The sequence below is a fragment of the Zingiber officinale genome, chromosome 9B (genome assembly GCF_018446385.1).
Source record: "Zingiber officinale cultivar Zhangliang chromosome 9B, Zo_v1.1, whole genome shotgun sequence".
In the NCBI taxonomy this organism is placed as follows: domain Eukaryota; kingdom Viridiplantae; phylum Streptophyta; class Magnoliopsida; order Zingiberales; family Zingiberaceae; genus Zingiber; species Zingiber officinale.
In genome coordinates, this window is record NC_056003.1 from 1,898,214 (window position 1) to 1,923,976 (window position 25,763).

The window sequence follows — 25,763 nt, forward strand, 5'->3', positions numbered from 1 at the left end:
CCTGCACCAAGCTAACTTTAGAGCGACGAAGCCGTTGGAACTTCTCCATGCTGATATTTGCGGGCCAATTTCACCAAGTACACTGGCTGGTAACAAATATTTCCTGTTGATTGTTGATGATTGTACAAGATGGATGTGGGTATTTGTATTGGCAGCAAAGAAAGATGCATTCCAAGCATTCAAGAAATTCAAGTCCGTGACGGAGAACACGACTAAATACAAGATCAAAACACTCCGGACAGACCGTGGTGGTGAATTTCTATCCACAGAGTTCACTCGATTCTGTGAAAATGAAGGAATCGAGCGGCACCTTACGGCTCCCTACACACCCCAACAGAATGGCGTTGTGGAGCGCTGTAACCGCACTGTGATGGTCATGGCAAGATCTCTCCTCAAGGGTACACATATGCCGGCAAGGTTCTGGGGAGAGGCAGTTAGGCATGCTGTCTATCTGCTAAATCGTCTCCCAACTAAGGCGCTAGGAGACCGTACCCCATTTGAAGCCTGGATGGGGAGAAAACCACATCTCGCCCACTTGAAAGTGTTCGGTTGTGTTGCATACGTGAAAAATACAACCCCTCACCTGAAGAAACTTGACGACAGAAGTTCACCTATGGTATACTTGGGTGTCGAGGAAGGTTGCAAAGCTCATCGTCTATTTGATCCAAGGCATGGCAAGCTACAAGTAAGTAGAGATGTAGTATTTCAAGAAAATAGTGAATGGACATGGACTGCAGGTGCTAACCATGAAGAAAACCTACCGGAGTTTATGGTGGAGGATGTACTCGACACCGACGAGGTGATTGTTGTAGCAGACATTGAGGCAGGAACAGAAGACGTCACAACATCGCCAGCAGCGTCAAGTCCATCTACACCATCATCGAACACCCATACAGCTTCCTCGCCTTCGATAACAAACTCACCCGAGTCTTATGAAGGACCAGTCCGTTTTAGATCCATTGCTGATATCTATGCCAACACTGAGGAAGTGGTTGGTATTGATGAAGAAGAGAATGAGGTAATGCTGATGATGTCTGAAGAGTCAACCTGTTACCAAGAGGCTGCAACCGAGGCTTGCTGGTACGAAGCAATGAAGGAAGAACTGGAAACTATTGAGATGAACAAGACCTGGACCATAACTGAGCTCCCATTAGGCCACAAACCTATTGGCCTAAAGTGGGTGTACAAACTGAAGAAAGATTCAGCTGGGAAAGTTGTTAAGCATAAAGCAAGATTAGTTGCTAAAGGCTATGTACAAAGACAAGGCATCGACTTTGAAGAGGTATTTGCACCGGTCGCTAGACTTGATACTATTCGAGTCATTCTTGCACTTGCAGGGAATCGAAGCTGGGAGGTACACCATCTAGATGTGAAGTCAGCATTCCTTAACGGAGAGTTAGAAGAAGAAATATACGTCTCTCAACCGGAAGGGTTTGAGGTACAAAATCAGAAACATAAGGTGTACAGGTTATTCAAGGCCCTCTATGGACTGCGGCAGGCTCCACGAGCTTGGAACATGCGGCTGAACAGGAGTCTGGTAGAGCTCGGCTTCAAAAAATGTATTCAAGAACATGCAGTATATACAAGAGGTGAAGGAGAAGCAAGTATACTTGTTGGAGTGTATGTCAACGATCTCATCGTGACAGGAAGTAGCACAGGAAGAATCAACAAGTTCAAGCAACAAATGATGACAGAATTTGATATGAGTGATTTGGGTCTTCTCTCCTACTACTTAGGGATTGAAGTGGAACAACAGAAGAGCCGAATTTTACTTAGACAATCAACTTATGCTAAGAAAATTCTGTCTCAATTCAAGATGGCAGATTGTAATGCCACAAAACATCCGATGGAACCCAAGACACAACTGCATAAAGACTTGGAAGGGACTCCAGTTGATGCCACAGAGTACAGACGCGTCATTGGTTGCCTGAGATATTTGCTACACACACGACCAGACTTGTCATATCCTGTCGGGATGGCGAGCAGATACATGGAAAGGCCTACAACCATGCATCACAAAGTGGTCAAACAGATTCTCAGGTATTTGAAAGGTACAATCCATTTTGGACTTGCTTACATAAAGGGACCCCCGGAAATTAGTATATTCGGCTACTCGGACAGTGATTTAGCCGATGATCTCGATGGGAGGAAAAGCACAAGTGGAATGACTTTCTATTTTAATGAAAGCTTGGTGTCCTGGAATTCACAGAAGCAGAAGACAGTGGCGCTTTCATCTTGTGAGGCAGACTTCATGGCAGCCACAACTGCGGCCTGTCATGCTTTGTGGTTGAGGAGTCTTACTAGCGAATTAACCGGTGAAAAGCCAAAGCCGGTAACTTTGTTTGTTGATAACAAATCTGCTATAGCACTCATGAAGAATCCGGTATTCCATGGTCGAAGCAAGCATATAGACACAAGGTTTCACTTTATCAGAGAATGTGTTGAGAATGGACAAATTGTGGTTGAGTTCGTTAATACCGGAGAACAGCGAGCGGATGTTTTAACTAAAGCATTGCTAGGAGTGAAGTTAGCTACTATGCGACAACTACTCGGCATCCGAGACTTAGAGTCATGTCAGGATTAGGAGGGGTAATGTGAGAATTTAATCCTCGACATAATTAAGTTAGCCACGTTAATCTCTCCTATCTTAGCCTTTCCTATGGGATAAACATTGAATTAGTCTTCCTATTTTAATTCCTATTTTAATGGGATAAGTAGTGGAATAAGTCTTTTTTTCACTGTGCGTTTCTTTGAGTGCTGTGTGTTTCTTTTGAGAACAGAAGTGAGGCAACTTCTTCTTTCGTTGTTTTATTTTTTGTTCGCTGCATCCTGCTGCTACTCACCGATTCTGAGCCAACAGAAAGTAAATTCATGCAGTCTATGTATTAACCTTGTTTGCATCAATGGGTGAAACTTTTTATGGCCAACTTCAAATTCAAATCAAATAAAATTAATCCTTTTCATCTTATCCATAATCCTTATATCAGCAAGCCTCTAAAACTAATTTCTCCGTCGTAATAATTAAAATTTATTTTCAAAGCCTCTAATTAAATCATTGTAGCACCATGATGGAGAATTGAAGCAAGAAAAAGACAGTACTGAACCATCAACTTTCCACTTAATTTGCTTAGTGCTGAGCAAATGTGGTGCCACAAGTTGATGTTTGTCTTCTATGACTGCTCATGATGATCTCAACTTGCTGTTCATCATATTTAATAATCCATTTTAAGGCCAGTTTTTAGTTCGCAGAACTCTGAAAAAATAATGTTTAATTTGCACTGCAAAATGGATGCAAGTAGGGAGCAGATTGCAATTAATTAACACTTCACAGATCAGAATCAATGAATATAAACTGATTGAGTTTATCTCTTGGGTCATGTAAAGGGAATTCAAAGCAAGCATTTGCAGTTGTTATTTAATTATTATCATTCAAGTAGAGACACAATTTTGGTGGAGTGCTTGGAGGTTCCGTTTATTTGTTTTTTTTTTTTTTTTGACAAAAAATAATAATCTTTTATCAAAAGGCTTGTTTTTATGAAGAATAAATTATTTTAAGAAGAAGTATGATCTTGTCCGGAATATGTGTCAGACGAAGGCCGGATGAATTATTGCTAGTGTTGATGGAGAGGCGACTGAGACATCCTTCTCATATGCGTCCACCAGAAAGGATCCCCACATGGCGTTGACGAATGACAATGACTGAGTCGGCAGTACCTGATCTCTGCGCACAATCAGACAAGTACACAGAACGTTAGAGGTCAGAAACTAGGGAAAAAGTCCCCGGTGCAGACTATCCGACGCTCAAGTTAGGTACTTTTTCCCCAGAAGAATAGTGTACGAAGGAGAAAGAAAAGTAGAAGACAAGTGCGAATGTGTGAGAGAGCGTACCTGCGCAAGGGAGAGAACCTCCCTTTTTATATGACAGTGTATACCTCTAGAGGCTGAGCAATGTCAGAGAAGTCGGGTGTTAGGATCTATCGGGTGATAGAGGGCACGTGGCATCCTCCTGTAGACTGAATGAATGTTCCATTTGCAGATGATCGCAGACTGTTGGAATATTCCCCGATACTCAACAGTTATTCTCTGACAGACGGTTACAATTATCTGACTTTGTTGTCGTGTAACACCTTCTGTCCTGACCGAGTATGAATAGGGCAACTCAGGATAATCTATCGGGTATAACACTTGACCTAAGCCTTGGGGGTCGGGAGCTGTGGAGAGATCATCTAAGAGCCGACCGGGAGTTGGTTGACCAGGAGTTAGCTCACTGAGAGAATTAAGCCTGAATATAATCGGTTCGTGAGAACCCGACAATCAGATCCAAGTCAGATATCACTCCGACTGCCTATCATGTCTTAGACCAGGGTGTCTTAGGTCTAGGGTCTTGGTATGTGAGAACTCGATCAGGAACCATGTTACTGACATCGTCACATAGTCCTACTTCCTCTTTCCCTGTCTGCTGATTGTCACGTCCCCTTGATTTCTGACTGTCACGTCCCTTTGACTTCTAACTGCTCAACTTTATCGGACCTCATCATTATGCGCCGTATCAAAGTACAATTCACTTTCTTATTCATTTACAAGATTTTCGATCAATCTAAGAAGAGAGGATTGTTCTCCTTTGACAAGTCAAGAAAATTAAGTGATTTGAGTGTTTTAAATGGGTCATCCACTAGACAACTCTATGCGGATTAAGAGGATCAAATCAAATAGATGATTAGGTCTAGTCGATTGGATCACTCGAGCAAATTGATTGAATGAACCAATTGGATCAGTCGATCTAATAAAGTCAATTGGGTTATTTGTTGAAACGAGTTGATCCTAAGTTGGTTAGTCGAGATAATAGGTTAGTGTTATTATAGATGATACATGTTGGTTATTTGGTTAGACAAGACAAATAAATACAAACATAGACAATCAATAGTCAATGATTTATTTGATTTATTTTTTTAAAATGTTTTTAGTAACAAATTATTTTCCTGGGCAAATTAAGAGACAATCACAGTTGGCGAGCAAAGAAAAGGAGTTGGCTTTCAAGGCTTTTTAGCATAAAGTTAACAACAATAATAATATTCATCGTCATCATCCTCTAATTCATGTTAATCAATTATTCTCCCGTTGAACTGTCCCAAATCATTCCACCACATTTCTCACTAATAATAATTGCACTAATCTATTTCTTTCTCTTGAAAATAATGTGAATAAAAATACAATTCGATCCGACTTTAAATTATTAAAGTTGGATTTATATGATTTTTTTTTTTGAAAAGAAAAATGTGAGAAGAAACTTCAACTATCAAGTCGGTTCTCCTTTCTTTGTCAAACAAACGGTCCAATTCTTAAAATTGAGATTTCTATTGCATTTCTCAGTTTCTAATGTAGCGACGACACGTGGCTCGACGGGTATACTAATTCTTGAGTCAGCGTGCAGTCACGCGATGCGACGCGCCATCTGTTTAGACCGGTTTTCGTCGTTGCATTTTGAACCGGCGGATCGGTTTAGCCTTCGGTTCCCCGGCTCAATTTGCTTCAATGTTTCGACAAAAGTCAAACGTGCGATGAACCAAATTATAGATCTATGGCCCATCAAACCAAAAATTGAACACATTTAGATCGGATCGGTTTGGTTCTCCAATGGCTAGAGCGGTCCGGTTTGCATTCAAAATGTCGATTTCGAAGACGAGAGAGAGATACGAGATTGCAATCAAATAGCGACGGGAAAATCGTTGTTTACTTGCCTACTATATTTTTCTTTTTAAATTAAAACATATTTTAAACACACTTGTTCTATTTCGCCTGCAAAAAGACATTGATAGTTTAAATATGTACAAAATATATTAAATGCGTCGATAATTTTTTAATCGCGTGCAAAAAGAAGAAAAATAATAGTTTTCCTTTTTTTCCAGAAAGATAAAATAGAATAAAATCCACGCCGATCATCTGCCATCTTTGGCCTTCGCCGGCATCACTGCGACTGGCGGCGCGACGGAAGCCGCGGCCGTCTCTCGCAGCATCTTCACTACCTCCGTCATCGACGGGCGGAGCCCGGGGTTGTCTCCGACGCACATTGCGGCGACTGTCAGGGCGGCCGCGGCCTCCCCGGCGTCGTACTCCTCTCCCAGCCTCGCGTCCACCACCTTCGCCCCCCGCTCCCCTGGCGATCGCAGTGCCGCCGCCATCGCGGCCGTCAGTCGCAGCTCCCGCTGGGCATCGAATGCCTCCTCCCCAGTTACTATCTCCAGGAGCAGCACCCCGAAGCTGTACACATCGCTCTTCTTCGAGACCATCCCCGTCCGCAAGTAGTATGGGTCGATGTACCCGGGCGACCCCACCGCCATCGCCCGTCCGGACCGCGGCGGCGCCACCGCCGCTGAGAACCCCGCCCGCGCCGACCCGAAGTCGCAAAGCTTCGCCTCCATCCCGCCGTCGAGGAGCACGTTCGCGGCCTTCACGTCGCCGTGTATCACCGTGGGGTCACACCCGTCGTGCAGGTACTCCAGCGCTCTCGCCACTTGGTGCGCCACAGCCATGCGCCTCGCCCACGGCAGCGCCGTCCCGCCTCCTCCGTGGAGTTTCTCGTGGAGGGAGCCATTCGGTTCGTACTCCAACACCAAGACACCTTCTTCCTCTGCAATCGCGCGGGGCCAAGAAATTAGGGCTAGATTTGGGGAGGATGGAAAAGGACGAATACGAACACGATTCCGAGCCCAACCACGGTCGTCGCAGTATCCGAGGAGGCGTACGATGTGAGGGTGGCGTAGCCGGAGGAGGACGTCGAGCTCCTGGCGGAAGGCTCGGTGGAAGCGCTCGCTCGGTCGGTGGAGCTTGACGGCCGCGAGCGAAGCGTCCGGGAGGCGGGCAAGGTACACGGTGCTGGAGCCGCCTTCGCCGACCACTGCGTCGGGGGCGAACTTCCCCGTCAGCGATTCGATCTGCCGCCACCGATACCGATGGACTTTGTCCCCGATTCCACCGCCTCCTTTTTCCTTCTCCGGCGGAGTTCCCGGGCTGTCGCCGATGCGGGGATGGGCCGGGCCGAATTCCCAGTCATCCGCAGTCCGGCAGCAGCCCCAGAGCGGTATTCTGTACCCGCAGAACATCCTAAAGCAAACAACTGTACCAGAGGCAGAGGCAATAGCCAATTGAGGCTGTCGTCTATTTATAGGGTCATCTAATCAAATAATTAGTAAATAATTAATAAACAATGCTGCTAATAATTATGTTTATTGTCTCTTGGATTTCTATTCTACCGATAGAAGAAGAGAAGTAGAATTCTCCTTTTTGAAATTAATAAACAGAGATGTGTACGCCTTAACTGCATCGGATGTTGCCTTCCCAACCATCATCAGTCATCGCATGCCCCGGACAAACTTGAGTTGGCTATTACATAGCAGAGTTGTTATCATATAATAAGGATTCGAATTTTGACAAAGTCGAAGAAAAAAGATCCTTCTCCGTACTAGTTAATTACAGTTTCTTGATTTACCTCCTCATAGATAGTCATGGGGCCGATCATATCTTTTTACTACTGATACGGTGATGATGAGGGACCCCATCCCGTGGCCACGGTGTAGATCAAAGTCAAGATGGTCAACGCGTAGATAGCATTGATCGATCGGGCGAAGCATGCCCCGACCGGGGAAGGCCCCGATCCGCTGCCTCTTTCGACACATGGAGGAGTCAAACGACCAACGCTCAATGGATTATTGGACGCCGAACGGAAGAGGAGATGAGGTGCAGAAGCCGAGCCGAGCGGCTATCCCGTTCGGTCAGACAACAGAGCTTGACTGGCAGAGTTCAACTTCGCCCGAGCGATTACTCCGCTCGACCTGACATCAGGGCTCGACAGTGACAAAGTGGAACTTCGATCAAGCGGACACATGCGCAGACGTAGTGAGGTTCTGGCCGTCCGGTGGGGGCACCAGAGCACTGAGATTCCGGCCGAGCGGCCAACCCACTCAGTCTTGCAGTACACTCCCTCTGATATCCAGCGACATCCTTTTGAGAGTCGGTGCTGCCAACATCGGGCATGGATAGCCAGAAGATCGTACGGCAAAAGCTTCCACTGTCACTTCAGAGATATGCTCGACCCGTTAAACTACTGTGTCATGGACATTTTACTGACAAGTCTTTTTAGGAAAAACTTTTAAAAGCATGCTCGTCTTGGGAAGCATACACGCGCGCTACATGAGCTTTATATAAAAGGAGGTCCAGACATTGACGGAGGTATGCGATATTCACTATTTGTGCTAGTATTCTTGTTGCTCCGCCTTATATTTCATCGTCGGTGACTCACTTGAGCGTCGGAGGGTCAACGCCGGGACCCCTTCCTTGACTCAGTACTGACGCCAAGTCCGAGCAGAGTATACGAGTGATCAAATGGAGCACCACATTTCCGACTTTCCATCTTTTTAACTTTCAGACAGGATGAACTACCATTCGTCATCGCATAATCGAATCAATTTACTCCTCTGGGTTAGCCTTAGAACGGATTGGTAAGAACGTTGGGAACAAACGTATTCACCTTTTACCATAATAATTAAATCGGCTCGACCGGATCAATCCGGTCCAATTCCTCCAGCCCTCAATCAATTTAGAAAACTAAATTAATTTCGCAAGTATCGAAAATGAATTAAAAAGAAAATAATGAAATTGTTAATAAAATTTAAAAGTCAAAAGCATGTGGTCATACAAATTGGAAGACATGTAAAATCATGCAATTAATATCTTTTCCTAATTGATTATTGGAATTTTATAATTGGAAAAAAAAAAGTTATGTGTCCTCTCATCGACTGCCAGCAATGCCTCGAAATGAATAAGGTGATGCCCATACTCAACTAAATCATTTAATTATTTGTTGCCCGAATTAAAGTCAACAAAAAATTTGATTAAAACCTATCATTTTACAAAAAAAAAATAATAATAATCTCAAATTATATAAATCATTAAAATTATTTTTAAATCATCAAAATAATTACTACAATATTATAGTATTATTATATTAACTAGTGATCGTGCACACGCGTCGCGTGTGTGATATAATACTAAAGTAGAGTTATGACTTTTTAAAATCTTTGAAAATCAGAATTATTTGGATTTTCGATTAATTATTTGGGTAAGATTCGGTCCATACAATATTGCAATAATGCAAAGGTAACGGGGTTCCCTATGAAAAAAATTAGTTTAATTGAATATTATACTTATCTTAGTAAAAAAACTAAGAAAAATATATTTTTTAATATTGTCGGTCTAAATATTTATAGAAGTTTTTTTGATAATAGTGTTGTCAATTTAAGATGTGGGACTAAAGAGAACCATATTTTTTTATATAAAACAATCAGAGAAAATTAATGATGAGAAAAATTCATAATAATAAATAGGAAAAAGGATATTAGCGTAAATTCATTTTAGGCTTCACCAAAGTTAGTTAGTAAAGGGGGGAGATTTTTTATTTTTTTTTTGAATTTATGAATTAAAAAAATAATTGAAAAAAAAATAAAATATTTTTTTAAGAGTTTATTTTTAGGGTTCAGGCTTTGGTTGTAGTATTAAAGTTATTTTTTTTTAGATTTTACCTCTGGGGTTTAGGCTTCCCAATTAGGTTATAGTGTTTGGTTTTAAAAAAAATTAAAATAAAATTAATTTAAGCATTTATTGAGTATTGTAATATGTTAAGGGGATATATTAAGGTATTAAAAATTTATATAAGGAAATGTTTAATTTTTTAATTGATTTTTTAAATTTAAAATATTAAAAAAACAAAAAAATAAAAAAAAGCTGATCACAGACCGATCAGTACATATCCTGATCGGACATGCCGCGTCGACGTCGCGCATCTTAAGTCCCGCGGGATATCAAAACTCATATATAATTATTTGGATTTTCGATTAATTATTTGGGTAAGATTCGGTCCATACAATAGTGCAATAATGCAAGGGTAACGGGGTTCCCTATGAAAAAAATTAGTTTAATTGAATATTATACTTATCTTAGTAAAAAAACTAAGAAAAATATATTTTTTAATATTGTCGGTCTAAATATTTATAGAAGTTTTTTTGATAATAGTGTTGTCAATTTAAGATGTGGGACTAAAGAGAACCATATTTTTTTATATAAAACAATCAGAGAAAATTAATGATGAGAAAAATTCATAATAATAAATAGGAAAAAGGATATTAACGTAAATTCATTTTAGGCTTCACCAAAGTTAGTTAGTAAAGGGGGGAGATTTTATATTTTTTTTTTGAATTTATGAATTAAAAAAATAATTGAAAAAAAAATAAAATATTTTTTTAAGAGTTTATTTTTAGGGTTCAGGCTTTGGTTGTAGTATTAAAGTTATTTTTTTTTAGATTTTACCTCTGGGGTTTAGGCTTCCCAATTAGGTTATAGTGTTTGGTTTTAAAAAAAATTAAAATAAAATTAATTTAAGCATTTATTGAGTATTGTAATATGTTAAGGGGATATATTAAGGTATTAAAAATTTATATAAGGAAATGTTTAATTTTTTAATTGATTTTTTAAATTTAAAATATTAAAAAAACAAAAAAATAAAAAAAAGCTGATCACAGACCGATCAGTACATTTCCTGATCGGACATGCCGCGTCGATGTCGCGCATCTTAAGTCCCGCGGGATATCAAAACTCATATATAATTATTTGGATTTTTGATTAATTATTTGGGTAAGATTCGGTCCATACAATAGTGCAATAATGCAAGGGTAACGGGGTTCCCTATGAAAAAAATTAGTTTAATTGAATATTATACTTATCTTAGTAAAAAAACTAAGAAAAATATATTTTTTAATATTGTCGGTCTAAATATTTATAGAAGTTTTTTTGATAATAGTGTTGTCAATTTAAGATGTGGGAGTAAAGAGAACATATTTTTTTATATAAAACAATCAGAGAAAATTAATGATGAGAAAAATTCATAATAATACGCCGCCGCAGCTGAGACTCGAACTCTAGATCACTGATTGTTTGGCTTGTGGAATTACTAATAAATCTTGAAATTATTTTTAGTGTGAATAGGAAAAAGGATATTAACGTAAATTCATTTTAGGCTTCACCAAAGTTAGTTAGTAAAGGGGGGAGATTTTTAATAAAATAGTAAGATATTACAAATTTTGATAACTAAAAAGAAGTTATTTATAAATTCTTGAAAAATGAAGCTCCTTTTAATTATTTTGTTTTTTTTAAAAAAAAAAGAAGCCTTCTGATGATAATTTATATAATCTGGGATGTCCATTTTATTTTTACCAAAAAAACATTTCTAAGAAATAAATGGATAATAAAAATTTTAAAATACGTATATATTTGGATATCTGCTGAGTTAAAAATAAAAGATTGTCTTGTTAATGAACAATTAAAGGGGTCGCCTCACACTACAACTACTAACTACTTCTTTCATATATAATTAATTGTGTATTGTTTTATATAGCAAAATAATAAATTAACTTGATTATTTGATATTGACAATTAATTTGTTTAATAATGGATATCTAAGTACTTCAAGATATTAATTTATATCTCTATGTAAATATATTTGACTTATACTTTTGTCTTAATTTTTAGTTTTTTATTTTTATTTTTTGTTTTCTGAAAAATGAAATTTCAATTCCTTCCCTTAAAATCGAGTAGTTTCAATTTGGCTCATCAAAGAAAGTGCCATCTGAGGATTAGAAAATGCATAATTTCGATTAACGTCATGTATTGATTGATATCTCATTACATCATATTTTGATAATATTCATATTTTTATTTATTTATTTGAGCGAGCAACAAACTTTGACTGCTATTAAATGTTGTTGTTTGCATATATGTTTTAATTCTTATTTTTTAAAAATAATAATAATAATAAAGGATTATAAAATAGGAAGAAGAGCAAATCAAATTAAGCATGCAAACAAGAGATTCTCCTTCTCCTTTCTTTCAATTCCCCTGCTTGCCAATTGAGATTCTTCCTGTTCTTCACCGGAAAAAGCAGCATTTGCTTGAATTGATCAAGCGAATGCGAATATTTTGTAGTCAATTTCGAAGAAGAGTATAAAACGAGGTGAAATTTGATACCGACAATTCATCAATTTGCCGCCATATCCGCCATTAACGGAGCTTCTATGTTCTTGCTCTTCCTATCGGCGACGACAATGGCGTCGAGGGAAGTCCCACTTGGGTCGCCTCTGGGCAAAACGAAGCAACCTCCTCCTTCTCTCGAACTCTTCAGTGACGTCGGCGGCGGAAGGAATTTCCCGCCGCTCGTCGTCGCGGTCATCCCCGTCCTCGTCGGCGCGTTTCTGCTGATCAGCTACTACTACGCCATCGTGAAGAAGTACTGCGGCACTTTGGACTCCCGGTGGCGGCGCTCCGGCGGCGGCGGCGGCCAAGAGTTCTACGACGATCGCTGGCGCGAAGAAAGATGGGATTTTTCGGAGTCAGATGGACTCGACGACGCCTCGATCGCCAAACTATCGGTCCGCGTTTACGGTTCCGGCGACGGAATCGTCGGCGCCGCCGATTGCTCGGTGTGCCTGGGGGAGTTCCGGGAGGCGGAGCGACTCCGGTTGCTCCCCGTGTGCGGCCACGCCTTCCACCTGCGCTGCATCGACGCGTGGCTGAAGGCGCGCGCCAATTGCCCCCTTTGCCGGGCCAACGCCTTGCCGGTCACTCCGAAGCCGGAATCGCCACCGCCTGCTGAACTGGTCGTCGCCGACGGCGAGGCGGCGGCGATATTGGTCGGAGGCGAGGAGTCCGGAGTCATGAGGCGGTCGATGTCGATGGAATTGGCGCACGAGCAGCGTACTATGAGCTCTGTTCCTTTGAAGAGATCCTTATCGGTTGGAAGGTTGACGGTAAGCAATTCGATGTTTCCTTTATGAGATCATTCATGGTAATAGTTTCAATCGGATGAACATGAACAGTCATTGACGAAGAACTCGAAAGGAATGTTGGTAATAATATTTCTTTTTAAATCGGGTTGCCTTGTTGCTTAAGATATTGATAACATTAAAATTAAAGGTTTTTTTATTTATTATTAAAAATAGTAGGAGTGGGGTGAGAGAGGCTCGAACTCTCGACCTCAGGATAACTCAACAGCTATGAGACCTACGCGCTAGCCAACTGCGCCACCACCCCATGATGCAAATTCCTCTTTATTAATATAATCACTTGTATAAACAGATTTCAATTTCTATTTTTCAATTTAATTTTAACATATATAGACTATTAGCACTGAACTAGACAATTAAAATTTTTATATCATTATACACGTTGTATAATTTAATTAATCGATGTATTTTTCTACCTTACTTTATACTTTATAATATTAAAATCTTAGTTGGATTAATTTATTTTTATATATATATATATATATATAAATAGATGGTAAATCTGTCTCTTTTTTTTTTACTGTGGATAGATACGAGAGAGCATATTAAAGTTATGGTGCTCTACGCTTATTTTTTATTCATTATTTTCCCTATACTAATCCATTATACGTGTAAAAAGTTATTTATAATAAAATATCTTCCATCCTAATCCAACAAAAATCAAGTGTGAATGTTGTTGCCTGCTAGAATCAAGTGTTACTAGAGAGGCGAGTACAAAATTATCCCCATCGTCACGTAGCAGACGACTATAGTCTATATATAAAGCAAGTAACAGTGTTGTATGTAGACAAAAGTACTAGTGCATCACTAAATTTGCTGCCTTCTATCTCTTATATATACAAAGAGCCGTTGACATTTTCACTCTTGAAATCGACAACTAAAAAAGAAAAGAAGCTCACAAGTCGAGATAAGTTGTTGTGGGTGGTTATGAACACATTGCTGAAGTTTGGATGATGCTACCCTAAGCTCTGATGTCAAGCATTTTAGGCTATAGTGTACAAGGCATGCATGGTTGTAGATTGTCTAAGTACCACTGAAGCCACCGAAGAGAATCAGCGAAGTGTTGACTCCCGGAGGATCTTGTCTCTTAACAGACTTCCCTGTTCTCTTTCTCTCCGTGCCTGCAAAGGCAAGAGATAACGAGAGGGATTCTGACAAATCGTCATCATCGTGGTCGGCCGTAGTAGAACTTGAGAGTTTTTCGAGTTTTCGGTCGTAAGCCAATGGCGACAAGGACTGAAATGTTTCCTTCTTGGACGAAGGCTTCTTGCCACCCAAAGCTAATTCCAGATCAGGAACATTTGATTGTGGTGTATCTTCATCAACTGGGGGAAGGAAGTATCTGAAGCTCTCCATCAACTCGCTCCTACTGGGGCAGGAGTCCACCGGAAAGAAACACCTTTCGGTGCATTGTGATCTCTCAGTCATCGCATGGCTGTAGTTCACACCGCCGCCATTTTGCTTTTCTTCAAGGTAGCTAGTTAGAGATGGATGCAGATTAGATGGCAATCCATATCCCATGTTTGTATCTACTCTATAACCGGCAGAAATAGGGCCTTCCTCATCAAATTTTGTCCGTTTGTGCTCTCGTTCCTCTTCCATAGGGACATCTTTTTCATCTTGCCATTCATAAGCTTCGATACTCTCTGATCTTTCACCATATAGTGTTTCTGACCAAGAGCGGGCACGCTTCATGTTGGGCTTTGAATCCCAGCTCAGACAATCAACTTTTATTTTTTCTTCTGGCAGAGGTTCTATTTTCACCGGGTTCTTCTTCTCCCTCATCTCTTGATTCTCATCATCATCTGCTTTTTTGAAAATAAATGAAACATGGAGCAGCAGTGAAAGGATAATAACACAAATTATCACATCAAGTATTTGGTAAAGAAAAATCACCTTGTGGGAAACCAGAAGGGACTGAATATCCAGATAATGATCTGGTAAGTTTTTTCTGTTCACTAACAGCATCAACGTGAGTAATTTTTCCAACATCGACCTCGTTATTAGTCTTTCCCTGCAAGCAAATGGGAAATCTCTCATTCGTAATTGTATCTTTCCGTAAAAACAAGAACAAGGTTAATCACGAGAGGTAAACGATCATTCAATGCAAATAGATGTTGCAGCCAGTAGAATTCATATTTAACAATGTTTAAAATATCAGTTGCTACAGAACTTAGTGAAACCAGTCACGGTTATCAGAAATACATTTTAGAGGCAGTGTTTGAATCTGTACAAAAGCCAGGCATAGTCCTGACTCCCCAAGAAAAACAAAGTGTATACATTGTGTGCTGATCTGTGAATCCTTGCTGGATTGTACCAGAATTCATAACATCTAATGACTCATTGAGGAACTGGTACCTATTGCCGAATATGTATATATGGTGACAAAAAGGCGAATACGCTCGCCCCCAGTGCCCCCGCCAACCCATCCCAGGGCCAACACGGCCGAATATGTATATATGAATCATGTAAATGATAAACACATGCTAATAGATTTTTACACACTAAGCAGTACAATCCAGAGTTCCTGCGGGAAACTACAATGTACAAACGTACTTGGAGGGCATCGTCTATATCTTTACACCTTAGTACATGTGTACAATGATGATCCAGACACAGAATGGTATGTGTCACCAGACTGGTGACGTATTCCATTCTCCATCCCACATCTTGACCAAGTAAAAGATTCATATATTATATACTGACAAGTATCTAGCATTCATCGGATGCCAGTAATCATCCATACCCCTAATATATAATGGTTGAACTAGTATCTAATTTACCAATATGTAATGTTTGCTCAATTTAGGTCCAATTATATTGAGTGGTCCGAGTCAGTAGAGTACAAAATATAGGCCGATCATCTGAATCGTGGCCTAGGTTACCTTGATGGTCACAACAGAAGCTGTGTATACACCTCCGTCAACTAATAAATACAACCTTCCCATCCCAGAAAAACATATGATAAATTAACCAAACGGTCTGTGTATTCATAGCGTCATGAAGGTCTAGTCACAATTGAAATGAAGAAAGTCTGTGTATGTATATCCTCATAAAGGTCTAATCACAATTGAAATGAAGAGAATCAAATCCACCTGTATACATGTAGACAGCTCGACAAGAGTAGAGTTCTAAAAAGTGAGAAGTTGAAAAAACTTGATGTTGCTGATAAAATGAGTTCAGGCAACGCAACCCCTGAGTGTAAGGTTACATGTATATGACTAATATTTTTGTGATGCTAATAACTATCACAATTGAGTAGTCATTCAATAAAAAAAACATTTTATGTGCAAATATAGATGACTATAATCATCTATTAAGGAAGAAAAGTAAACCTACCAGTCCAGTTCTGTAGCATGCGAAGTGATCTGGAAGTTCATTGCTCCCCGTCTCAACAGCTGCCTTGGATAATGAATTTCTAATGCCACAAAAATCTTTGACGTCATGATTATCATTATCAAGGCTGGTAGATGAAGTACTATGAAAGTCCACAACAGAATCAAACTTTACTCTTCTATCAGCACAGGATTCATTACTAGTAAGTTCTTTCGGTAGGTTCTGATGACAATCATTTTTCAGCAAGGCAGATACTTCATATGCCTGAGAAGATATATCTTGAAGGGGTTTGCTGGGTATCTTTGATTCACAAGGATTGTCATGCAAAGCAGTATGAGGATTTGAAGAGTCCAATTTCCTTACTCTGAAGACACCCCAAAGGAAAAATAATGTATTCCAACCTAAAAGGCATACAGAAAATCAAATAGTTGAGATAAAATTCCTAATAGAATTATTATATGCATGTTCTATCAGATCACAAATAGGCTGCCAAACTATCTTTGTGCCAATCTGATAACAAAATTATCAAAACTATTTCATTCAGGTCAACCTGCTAGATTTACTTAACACAGTAAAACAGTGATTGACATGTGGTAGCTAACTAAGCATCCATGTCAGTTGTCATAATCAATCAACAGTTATACTAATGCCTCATAAGCACAATGAAGGATTCTAATGTGATCTCATAGCAGATATAATAGTATGGTAATTATGACAATGTGGATGCTGAGCCACCACAACAGCTACCTGTTATTAACAATTAAGTAAATCTAACAAATAGGATTGAAGTTGAATGATCAAGTTTAAACAAAAGGAATGTTTACAATCCTAATTGAAATCTAGGTGATACTTGAGGGACCATTGTGCAATTAACTGTAACAAACTTTACAAAGGTAGATAAAAAGAGGATGACATTTGTCAAAAAGAACTCAAAACTGAACAAAAAGACAAATGGTGTATTGATATGAGCATGGATTTCTTACGCTGAGAACTCTCAGGTAGAATACTTGAAGGAAATATAAGAAGCTCTAGTTCATTGACATTTCCTTTGAGGGCTAGATCATTTTTCAATGCAGTCTCCAATAGCTTCTGGTAAGTTTTTTCAAAACTGCAAAAATAAACAAGAAATCATCTTTTGAAAATATTATCATTCCAAATGTAAATAGAACATTTCAACCATTCAAACCTCTCAGAATCTTTAGCAAAGAAATATAGAGCAATGTTATTTTCTTTAGGACCAGTCTCTTGAAACTGCAATGGCCACAAACTAACCCGAGGAACTTCCTCCAACTGAATTTTGTAAGGAAATTGGCATGATATTTCATGCACCTTGGGTGATGCAAAATTTGACAAATGAGCTTGAATTCCACCGATAATTTCAGGAACTCTTCCAATTCTTAATATCTCAAAAACACCCCTATAAGAAAATTAACAAATGAGCATAGAATGATGCAATGGTACCCAAGGAAAGAAGATAAGATATAAGCTTAACTAAAATCTAATTTTAGAAATTGAGAGAGTTAAGTATCATACTGCCATATAAAATCATGCTCTGGCATGGCAAGTGATCTAACAGTAGTTGCCTGTAAAGGCAAGTGATCAGGTAAAAATTGAGTCAAATTGCTCCCATTCACTTCATAAAAAGCAGTAGGGTTGGCATTTAGGTCCTGTACTTGACGAACAAATGATGACTCCAAGTGTTTGCCTTGATCGTCTATACTATTTTTTCTGCTATAGTCAGTATCATTGGTACCTAATATCCTTTTCCCTGTATGTTCTTCTTTTATAGGCAAATTGTTCTGAGATATACTTGACAAAGAACTTCTGGAAGATCCTTCACAAACTGCACTCTTCCTCAATAATCTAGAGTCAGATATATCAACAGGCCTAATCTTCTTTGTGCTATGCATTACAGTTTGGAGGGCATCCCTCCACTTATTCCTCTTTCTTGCCCCATCTTCCAAACTCACATCGGCAGGATGGTTCTCAGATGCAACTTGGATAGACTCAGTAGCATGGGTTGTGCTACACAATCTCGACTCAGAGATATTGACAGTTCTACACATTGTAGCTTTGGGTGCATCTCTCCACTTATCCCTCTTGCTTGTCCTATTGTCTGAACTCACATCAACAGAAGGCTTTACTGAAGACATGGGAAGTCTGGCATTTTGGCAAGAGTCAGTATCCTGGTTTGCTTCATTTAATTTGGCATGATCTGATTGATGAATCACCCCTGACATGGCAAGTCTTGACTTGCCAAAACTATCTTTGGTTTTCTCATCTGTTGGAACCTGGTGGGAGCCTGCAGAAGGTGATTCCCTTCCTGTTGCAACTCCATCCGCATTCTTGGAAGATCTATCTTTGGTTTTGTCATCTGTTGGAACCTGGTGGGAGCCTGCAGAAGGTGATTCCCTTCCTGTTGCAACTCCATCCGCATTCTTGGAAGATCTAGCTGCTATGGAAGATCCATGAATATCTTCACTTCTCTGAGATTCAACAACCTTTTTATTTCCAGTGTCAACATTGACAACGCTTTTACTTTTAAATGATAGTGGTTTCTTCAGTCCTTTATGCAGTAAAAAAGTCAACAAGATAAGTTATTACAATGTTAAATGTAAAAATTCTCAGGTAATTAAAAGATATGTTCACTAAATAAGGTTCTCTAATAGAAGACTCTTTACCTAATTTATTTTCTGTATTGGATCCTTTGCTACTGGTAAGGCTTGTTGTCTCAAACTTATTAGTTGAATCTCTGTCAAGTGGTGCAATCTTCAAATCCATCTTTGGAATATGCTTTCTTTTGATTGGCAGTGGACCAACAATTGTATCATCAACAACAATGGTGGAACTAGTTCTCTCTATAACATTTCTTTCCACAACGGTGGATCTCGCTCTCTCCATAACATTTCTTTCTTTCAATTGTTTGAAGATTTTGGGGTTCTCAGCTTGAGGTGATTTAAGTGTCTGAGCTTTCGTTGGTTCATCATTAAGATGGTCTGAGCTCACACTCTTGAATGATGCAGATTTGCTCAATGTTTTCACTAGTGTCATTGTTTTTTTGTTTCCTGATGTAGACTCTCTAGTTAGTTTTTGGGAGACAGCTTCAGGCAATTTCTTTACTTTGGCTTCAACATTTTTCTTAAAAGAAACTTGCCTTGAAAGAGTCCCTGTCCAAATTGTAAGGTACCAGTTGTGCTTAATCAAGTAGTAGAGAAAATAAATACAATATTTGAAACATGAAAACTTACCCCTTGGAGAATAATGCTCTCTTTGGACAGATTTAGAATCCAATGTAAGTGAACGAGTAAGGGTTGGAGAATTGCTTGTAGCCAAACCTTTAGAAGATAAAGTTAGGTTGGCTCCCTTTAATTCAGTAGTATGAACGCCTTTAAATGAATTTTCATGAGAATCCAATGTAAGTGAACGAGACAAATTCTGGGAATTATTTAAAGACTGGTGTCTAGGAGAGGAAATCACGCCAGTCTGCTTTACTTCTGCCACATTCAAGTTTTTGAATGAATTTTCCCGTGAGAAAACTGCACCTGTCCTAGGACTGACCGGCTTTAAATATTCATCCTTTTGTCCAGCAATCTTCTTTCTAGCTGGTGGGGCCACATCCATTTGGTGCATGTGCCTCTTTCTTGGGATTGGACTCTGCGTTTCCTTAATGGGTATGCATGCTCTTTTATTAAACTCGCATGTTTCAGTATCAGTTGACTTAGCATACAACCTTTGTGAATTCTCGGCATTTGCATAGCTCCCAAGATTTTGAATTTTCTTGTTCAAGGATTGTGTATTTGGTGTTCCACAAACTGTCTCAACTCTGTTCAGATCTTTTGTTTCAACTTCCTCCTTTAGCTGACACTCTTCACATAGCCAATCTCCCTCAGGAACTTTAGTCAGCATAATTCGCATGCAGTAACTAATCCACATTATAAAAACTGATTAGTTGAAGATTTAACAAGAAAAATATGCCATTAACAATGGAAATTCCTTACGTATGTTCTGCACCATCAACGCATCTACTACATGTAGCGAGAAGCTCCTCACGGCCAGCATCTCCACATATATCACATACCTTTACCTACATGACATTCACAATATATTATATATCAGCTTACTAAATAAGGACAAGTAACCACGATACACATGGGCAAGCAAATATATGGCTAGAACTAATAGAAATTATCCACAAGATTTTGAATGTTATTCCTTTACTGACATCAATTACCTGTTAAGCATAGCATCTAAAGATGCTGACTGAAGTGTAGTTTTGATTATTCACTATAGCAAGTAAGATAAGAATTGAGTTTAAGATCCATTACTGATGCTTAACTGTACCAGAATTTTAGACCATGCCTAAACGCATAAAACAAACAGAAAAACAGCACAAGAGGGAAAGAAATTATAATTGAAAACTGCATAGACAAGAGCAAGCCATATTAGTACCGACTAATTGGGATTCCTATTAATTAAATCCACACAAAGAGGTATGGGTTGCAAGCTAGCACCTTGCCTGCTAGTTGTGTTGTCATAGCACAGAGAGAATGGGATCTCTGCTAAGACCACAACAATGAAACTAGATTTTGGCAATACAACTAATTGTGTTTCCACACGACTCAACCTTGGAATATTTTTGTTTGTGATACAAAAAGAGTAGATCGCACTTTTTAAGCAGTGACCTTCTACAACTCAACATGAACGCTATAAATGGCCATAAGCACCCATCCTGTGCAAAAACAGTGAGAGAACACGATAGTTCCAACAATGAACAATCTAAAAGGAAAATAAGAGAGATACAAATCCACTTTGTCAAAGCTCCTCAGCAGAAACCTAGAAAAGTATAATCAAAATATTATTCTAAACAGAATTATGCCAAATTAGGCAGTCAAGGGCACTCTAATACCAAAGATCTATCAGAAATTAGGTAGTCAAGGGCACATAATATAATGGTCCTTGGTTATATCAAGGATGGATTCAGTATCATAACAACTTGATCTCTTGTCCAGCCTATTAACTCAAGAGTATGCAAGATTAGCACACATCAATGATCAAATGTATATTTTTTATACAGAACATCCACTCAGGTAGGGTAGTGGCTTTGTAAGATAAAGAGTGGAACAGATGCATGAGGCTGTTGGTCTAGGGAGAGTCAATGTTTACATCCTTACACTTGTAAACGTGGTTGTTATAGTGTCTCAAACCCAAGTTGTACTAAAGCAAATTTATCAAGTGGCATTGTAGTTGCTACAAGGCCGAGCCTCCAATTGTTGTGTAGGTAGGTAGGTAGATAGCTAGGATAATAGATAAAGGGGCAATGAAAAAATTATCTACCAAAATTCACACTTAACAGACTAAAGCTGTTGAGCTCGTTTGAATTTTCTTTTAAGTCATTGGACTAGTGCAGGGTCACAACTGAACAAGCAGAGCAAAATGCTTTCAGATGTGAAGGTGATAACATGATTTAACTTAAAGCCATTAGCTTGGCACCTATTATCGAACAGTATCCCATGACCACAATACAATGTCTCTCTCTCTTACAGTTTTAGAGAATTAAACAGAAATATTATCCTGAAATATTCCCCTATGTAAAAGGTACTTTTAGAAAAAAGGCCTTTATTGTTAAATAATAATAGGATAATGGAAAAAAAAATATGCTAATATTATTTTGAAAATAACAATAGTATAAAGGTTCTCCACATTGTAAAACTGCACTGCCTTATCATTAGTTGTCATATGTGATGTAATTCTTGCCCAACTGCTAATCACCCATGAAAGTACAAAACAAGGCAATTCTATGAAAATACAAGCCAGAGAATGATTTCACTTTACAATAAGTTGAAGTCACCTCAATGATACAAAAGCTCTGAAGTTTCTGTTATAGTGACTATATATAACACTGAATAACTTCTGCCAATTAGTCCTAAAGATACATACAACAAATTTTATTTGTCAAAGACATTTCTGCAAAATTAAAATGAATGCAATAAACAAATAGCAGATGTTCAAGAGGAAATGCATCTAAGGGAAAACTTTTCAAAGCCAAAGACAATGTTTATGGTACATTTGAACTTTCAATTCAGCCATGATCCATGCTTGGTTATTATGACTCAAGTGAAATGAGGCAATTTGATAGGATTAAATTGCCTACGGAGTGCTTAATATCTCATGTAAGCATCGAAATGTAATTTTATGATGAAAGATTAATTAAATGGTCCTAAATCAGACCTCAAATTAAGAATTTTGGAACTGATAATTTAACCCTTATCCATATGTTTTTTTTAGAATGCCAACCATGGTTTTGAAGAATACTTAGTTTATCTTTCCAAGGAATAGTTTTCCTAATAATACTTTGCCAAGATTAACTTTCATGATTTTTTTTAACTCAGGTACCAAATGCCTTAACTGAAACCAAGCTATCGCATCCTATAATATTTTTTAACCACTTGTAAACTTTGGTTTTCTTTACTAACCACACATTGCCAAAAAGAAGTATACTGGTGGTATTATCATAGAAAAAAATTCACTTAAACCCTATTAAGAATCATTTGGGATCACCTATAAAGACACTTGATGTTTCTATTTTAAACAGAATTAATGGCCTACACACCTAGAGATTCTCCATTAACAGTCCATTGATAAACATCTGCTCTTTCTTATATAATTGGAAACTTCAATGAAGCAAAATAATATGCAAACAACTTGACGAAAAATCAAATAATATAAAACTCACATCAAACAGTATGTTATCCGATTCAGAGGCTTGACCAGGAAGAACAGACTGATGCTGCGTTGCAGATTGATGCAGACTGGACTCGCATCCACCGAGGCCAGTAACAGATTTCAAGCATGGGTCTTCATTCTTGAACTCTCCCAAAGATGAACTGCTCCCGATATCTGTTTCTTTACCAGCTCTATTGTCAGGAAATGAGATCAGATTTTGTTCGTGATTGCTACCAACAGAAAACAATCTATGGCACGGTGATCCATCCTTAACTATTAAGCACTCATGAAATGCTCCCTGAAACTGAGATGGTTTATTTGATTCCGTGGCATTACAACCATCAACACTATGACTAGAAGTATGATTACTTTGACAAGGCGAATTTGAATTTAATTTTTGTGGACTATTCTTCTTTGTGAGGTCAGACATAATAGAAAAGCCTACATTAAGTGGACTGGGCCTTTTCTTGTGAAGAAATTCTCTGTGGTGCATGCTCAGCATCCTTGAGCTAACATGGTCTCCTTCCATACCATAACCACGAGATTCATAAGTGTCTTCACCTTGAATTGCCATTTTAGTTTCCTCAGTTTTAAACTTACAAGTCGATGATGAGCTACAAGGAGCATCTTTCTTAGCCTGTTTCAGACTATGATCTAAACCTAATGTGTTGCCATCTCTAGTCCGTGGCATGCATGAATCACTATTTCTGTGGCATCTTGGCATACAATACTCTCCGTCCAATTCACTATGCAGCATAGCAGCCCCACTATACTTGCATGGCATTTCATGACCCTCAACCGGAACATCTTTAGTAACAAATTTGTCATCCTCTTCAACAGTTGAAACCTCTGGGAGCATGTCAACATCTTCAGAAGTCTCATATGCTGAAGGGTTCCTTAATGTTGTTTTACTTTCTGCATTTTCAGAATATGAATCATTGCTCGAACTTCCACTCAATAAGTTGCTTGTTTCACTAGCTGCAGTCTGTAAATCATCACACGATCTTGGCTTGATATCATTGAAAGAACAACTATCTGTTTCTTTCCTGATATATTTATTATCAGAAGATCCACAGTCAACATTTGGGTCAAATGATACAGCCATCCGATGCATACAAGAAGAGCAAGGAGCAGAGCAAACATTGCATGTCCCAGATTCCACCATGATATCTCCTGAAAATATAGCCCTGCTTTGTTCTGTGAATCTGTCCTGTTGATAAACAAAACATTAGAAATTTTAGTAAATTTGAACCAAAAAAAAAACAGGTGATGAGACAGAGGCATCGAAGGAGGAAAACTTTATGATGACATATAGTAGATTAAATTAAACAAAACAAACAATTTTCTGACCACCTCTGAACTTCTATTCTTTCTTCAACCCTTAAAATTTTTCTGCCACATTTTCAACACACATCCAAACAGAAGATTAATGATATTAAGGTGAATGCCTTGCAAATTTATATAATGTCTCTTTAAACAAATGATAGATTATGAACAAATTTCAAATAGATTAGCATATATAATTGATCATTTTTTTCTATGTTTAATCTATACGAAGAAACGTTTTTTTTTATCTCAGTATTAGTACTGAGAACGATACTTGGGATCTCGGTCTTCAATTTTTGCAAGTTGAGACCACTAATGGTGATTCAAACAAATGGAATTAATTCTCATGTTCCTGAACAAGGAGTCTGTGGGACAAAAAATACATTTTAAGGATAATTTTAAGAAGGAAAAAAAAACGATACGAGTATGTATCAAACAAGAACAGACGAACTGATACATCGTTTAAATGCAGACAAACGATGATATGAAAGCAAGAAGACTGTTAAAACTCATTCTCTGATGTTCAAGATTTGATTCTTCTTCTTGAATGAGATTACTGTTTGCTATGACAGGTGCCATCGAAAATTAAAAAATATCTTGACATCTTCCGCACCCAAAGGGAGAATCACACCACTGGACGACGGAGAATAAAACCTCGTATGCCTACGGCAATTTTGCAAAAATATAAATCTGCTACGATCTGAAAACAAGACGATCAATGGTGCACCAGAATATAGAACAAAGCAAACAAAAACATGCATACGAATCAAAGTTTTGTCGGGTGGTTAAAACACACGAAAAAAAAAGAGTACTTACTCATCGGTGAACCAAGAAAAATTTGAAACCTATAATCCGTTCAAAAAATTCCGTTCAAGGCACCAAATCAAACAATTGCTATGGGGTACAAAATAACGAACGAGAGAAAAAAAAGCTCATCAGCTTCCGAGAAAAGCAAATCCGAACAGAAACGAACATCTGAGTCACGGACAACAAAGGAACGGCCTAAATCCCCCAAGGAACATGATCGAACACCCGCCGCAGGCTCAAAATCCCAATTTTGAACAGGAGAGGGGCAAACTGTACATGCCTCCAGGTCAGCAGGACGTTCGTAAGCTCCCATGTATCGGGGAGCTATGCTCGCCCCACCTCGTCCTGCGGGACGACCATCAACAACGCGCCCTCTCCTACTCCTATTCCGTTAGTAGATCAGGGCGATCAGGAGACAAAGCAAAGGTGGCCGCAATCGATCACTCTGTCGGCCCTTCAGCAAGCGTCGGCTTCCACTGGATCTGATTGGCCGACGATTTCAGCGAGGCGGAGGATGAAGGAAGGGAGAAGAACAGAGCAGAGGTCGGAAGACGCGAGGGAGAGAGAGAGAGAGAGAGGGGGAGGGGAGAACGACACGGGCATGGGAGTGAGGGCCCTTTCTCCTTCTCCGCTATTATCTAAAATCTACAAAACTGGCAACAAAATTTTAAAACTTGTTTGGAA

General features: G+C 38.9%; 3 protein-coding genes and 1 non-coding gene across 4 annotated transcripts; 1 reads left to right on the forward strand and 3 right to left on the reverse strand.

The window, feature by feature from the left end:
• Window positions 1-5,824: 5,824 nt before the first annotated feature.
• LOC122022463 (salt tolerance receptor-like cytoplasmic kinase 1) lies at window positions 5,825-7,127 on the reverse strand. Its single transcript, XM_042580483.1, has 2 exons — window positions 6,713-7,127; window positions 5,825-6,628 (listed from the first exon to the last, which is right to left on the reverse strand). The coding sequence occupies exons 1-2, from the start codon at window positions 7,098-7,100 to the stop codon at window positions 5,937-5,939; spliced, it is 1,080 nt and encodes a 359-aa protein (XP_042436417.1). The 5' UTR covers window positions 7,101-7,127; the 3' UTR covers window positions 5,825-5,936.
• A 4,788-nt stretch (window positions 7,128-11,915) lies between these two features.
• LOC122025004 (E3 ubiquitin-protein ligase Os04g0590900-like) lies at window positions 11,916-12,970 on the forward strand. Its single transcript, XM_042583761.1, has one exon. It carries the CDS (start codon window positions 12,120-12,122, stop codon window positions 12,876-12,878), a length of 759 nt encoding a protein of 252 aa, XP_042439695.1. The 5' UTR covers window positions 11,916-12,119; the 3' UTR covers window positions 12,879-12,970.
• A 79-nt stretch (window positions 12,971-13,049) lies between these two features.
• On the reverse strand, window positions 13,050-13,134 carry TRNAM-CAU. The gene is given in 2 exon segments: window positions 13,050-13,085; window positions 13,097-13,134. It is a non-coding gene; the product is annotated as a tRNA-Met (tRNA).
• A 537-nt stretch (window positions 13,135-13,671) lies between these two features.
• On the reverse strand, window positions 13,672-25,702 carry LOC122023858. Its single transcript, XM_042582252.1, has 11 exons — window positions 25,360-25,702; window positions 22,957-24,156; window positions 20,222-20,307; window positions 19,472-20,145; window positions 18,905-19,390; window positions 17,757-18,789; window positions 17,410-17,640; window positions 17,207-17,331; window positions 16,227-16,624; window positions 14,784-14,901; window positions 13,672-14,692 (listed from the first exon to the last, which is right to left on the reverse strand). The coding sequence occupies exons 1-11, from the start codon at window positions 25,390-25,392 to the stop codon at window positions 13,911-13,913; spliced, it is 5,166 nt and encodes a 1,721-aa protein (XP_042438186.1). The 5' UTR covers window positions 25,393-25,702; the 3' UTR covers window positions 13,672-13,910.
• Between the last annotated feature and the right edge of the window lie 61 nt (window positions 25,703-25,763).

Excerpts from the sequence above, each read along its gene's own strand:
- LOC122022463 (XM_042580483.1), bottom strand. The coding sequence starts at position 7,100 with ATGTTCTGCGGGTACAGAATACCGCTCTGGGGCTGCTGCCGGACTGCG. Across the intron at positions 6,629-6,712 it reads CGGATACTGCGACGACCGTG|AGGAAGAAGGTGTCTTGGTG; the intron begins GTTGGGCTCGGA and ends GCGCGATTGCAG.
- LOC122023858 (XM_042582252.1), bottom strand. The coding sequence starts at position 25,392 with ATGGGAGCTTACGAACGTCCTGCTGACCTGGAG. Across the intron at positions 20,308-22,956 it reads CGGATAACATACTGTTTGAT|GTAAAGGTATGTGATATATG; the intron begins GTGAGTTTTATA and ends AATGTCATGTAG. Across the intron at positions 17,641-17,756 it reads GAGCATGATTTTATATGGCA|GGGTGTTTTTGAGATATTAA; the intron begins GTATGATACTTA and ends ATTTTCTTATAG.
- LOC122025004 (XM_042583761.1), top strand. The coding sequence starts at position 12,120 with ATGTTCTTGCTCTTCCTATCGGCGACGACAATGGCGTCGAGGGAAGTC.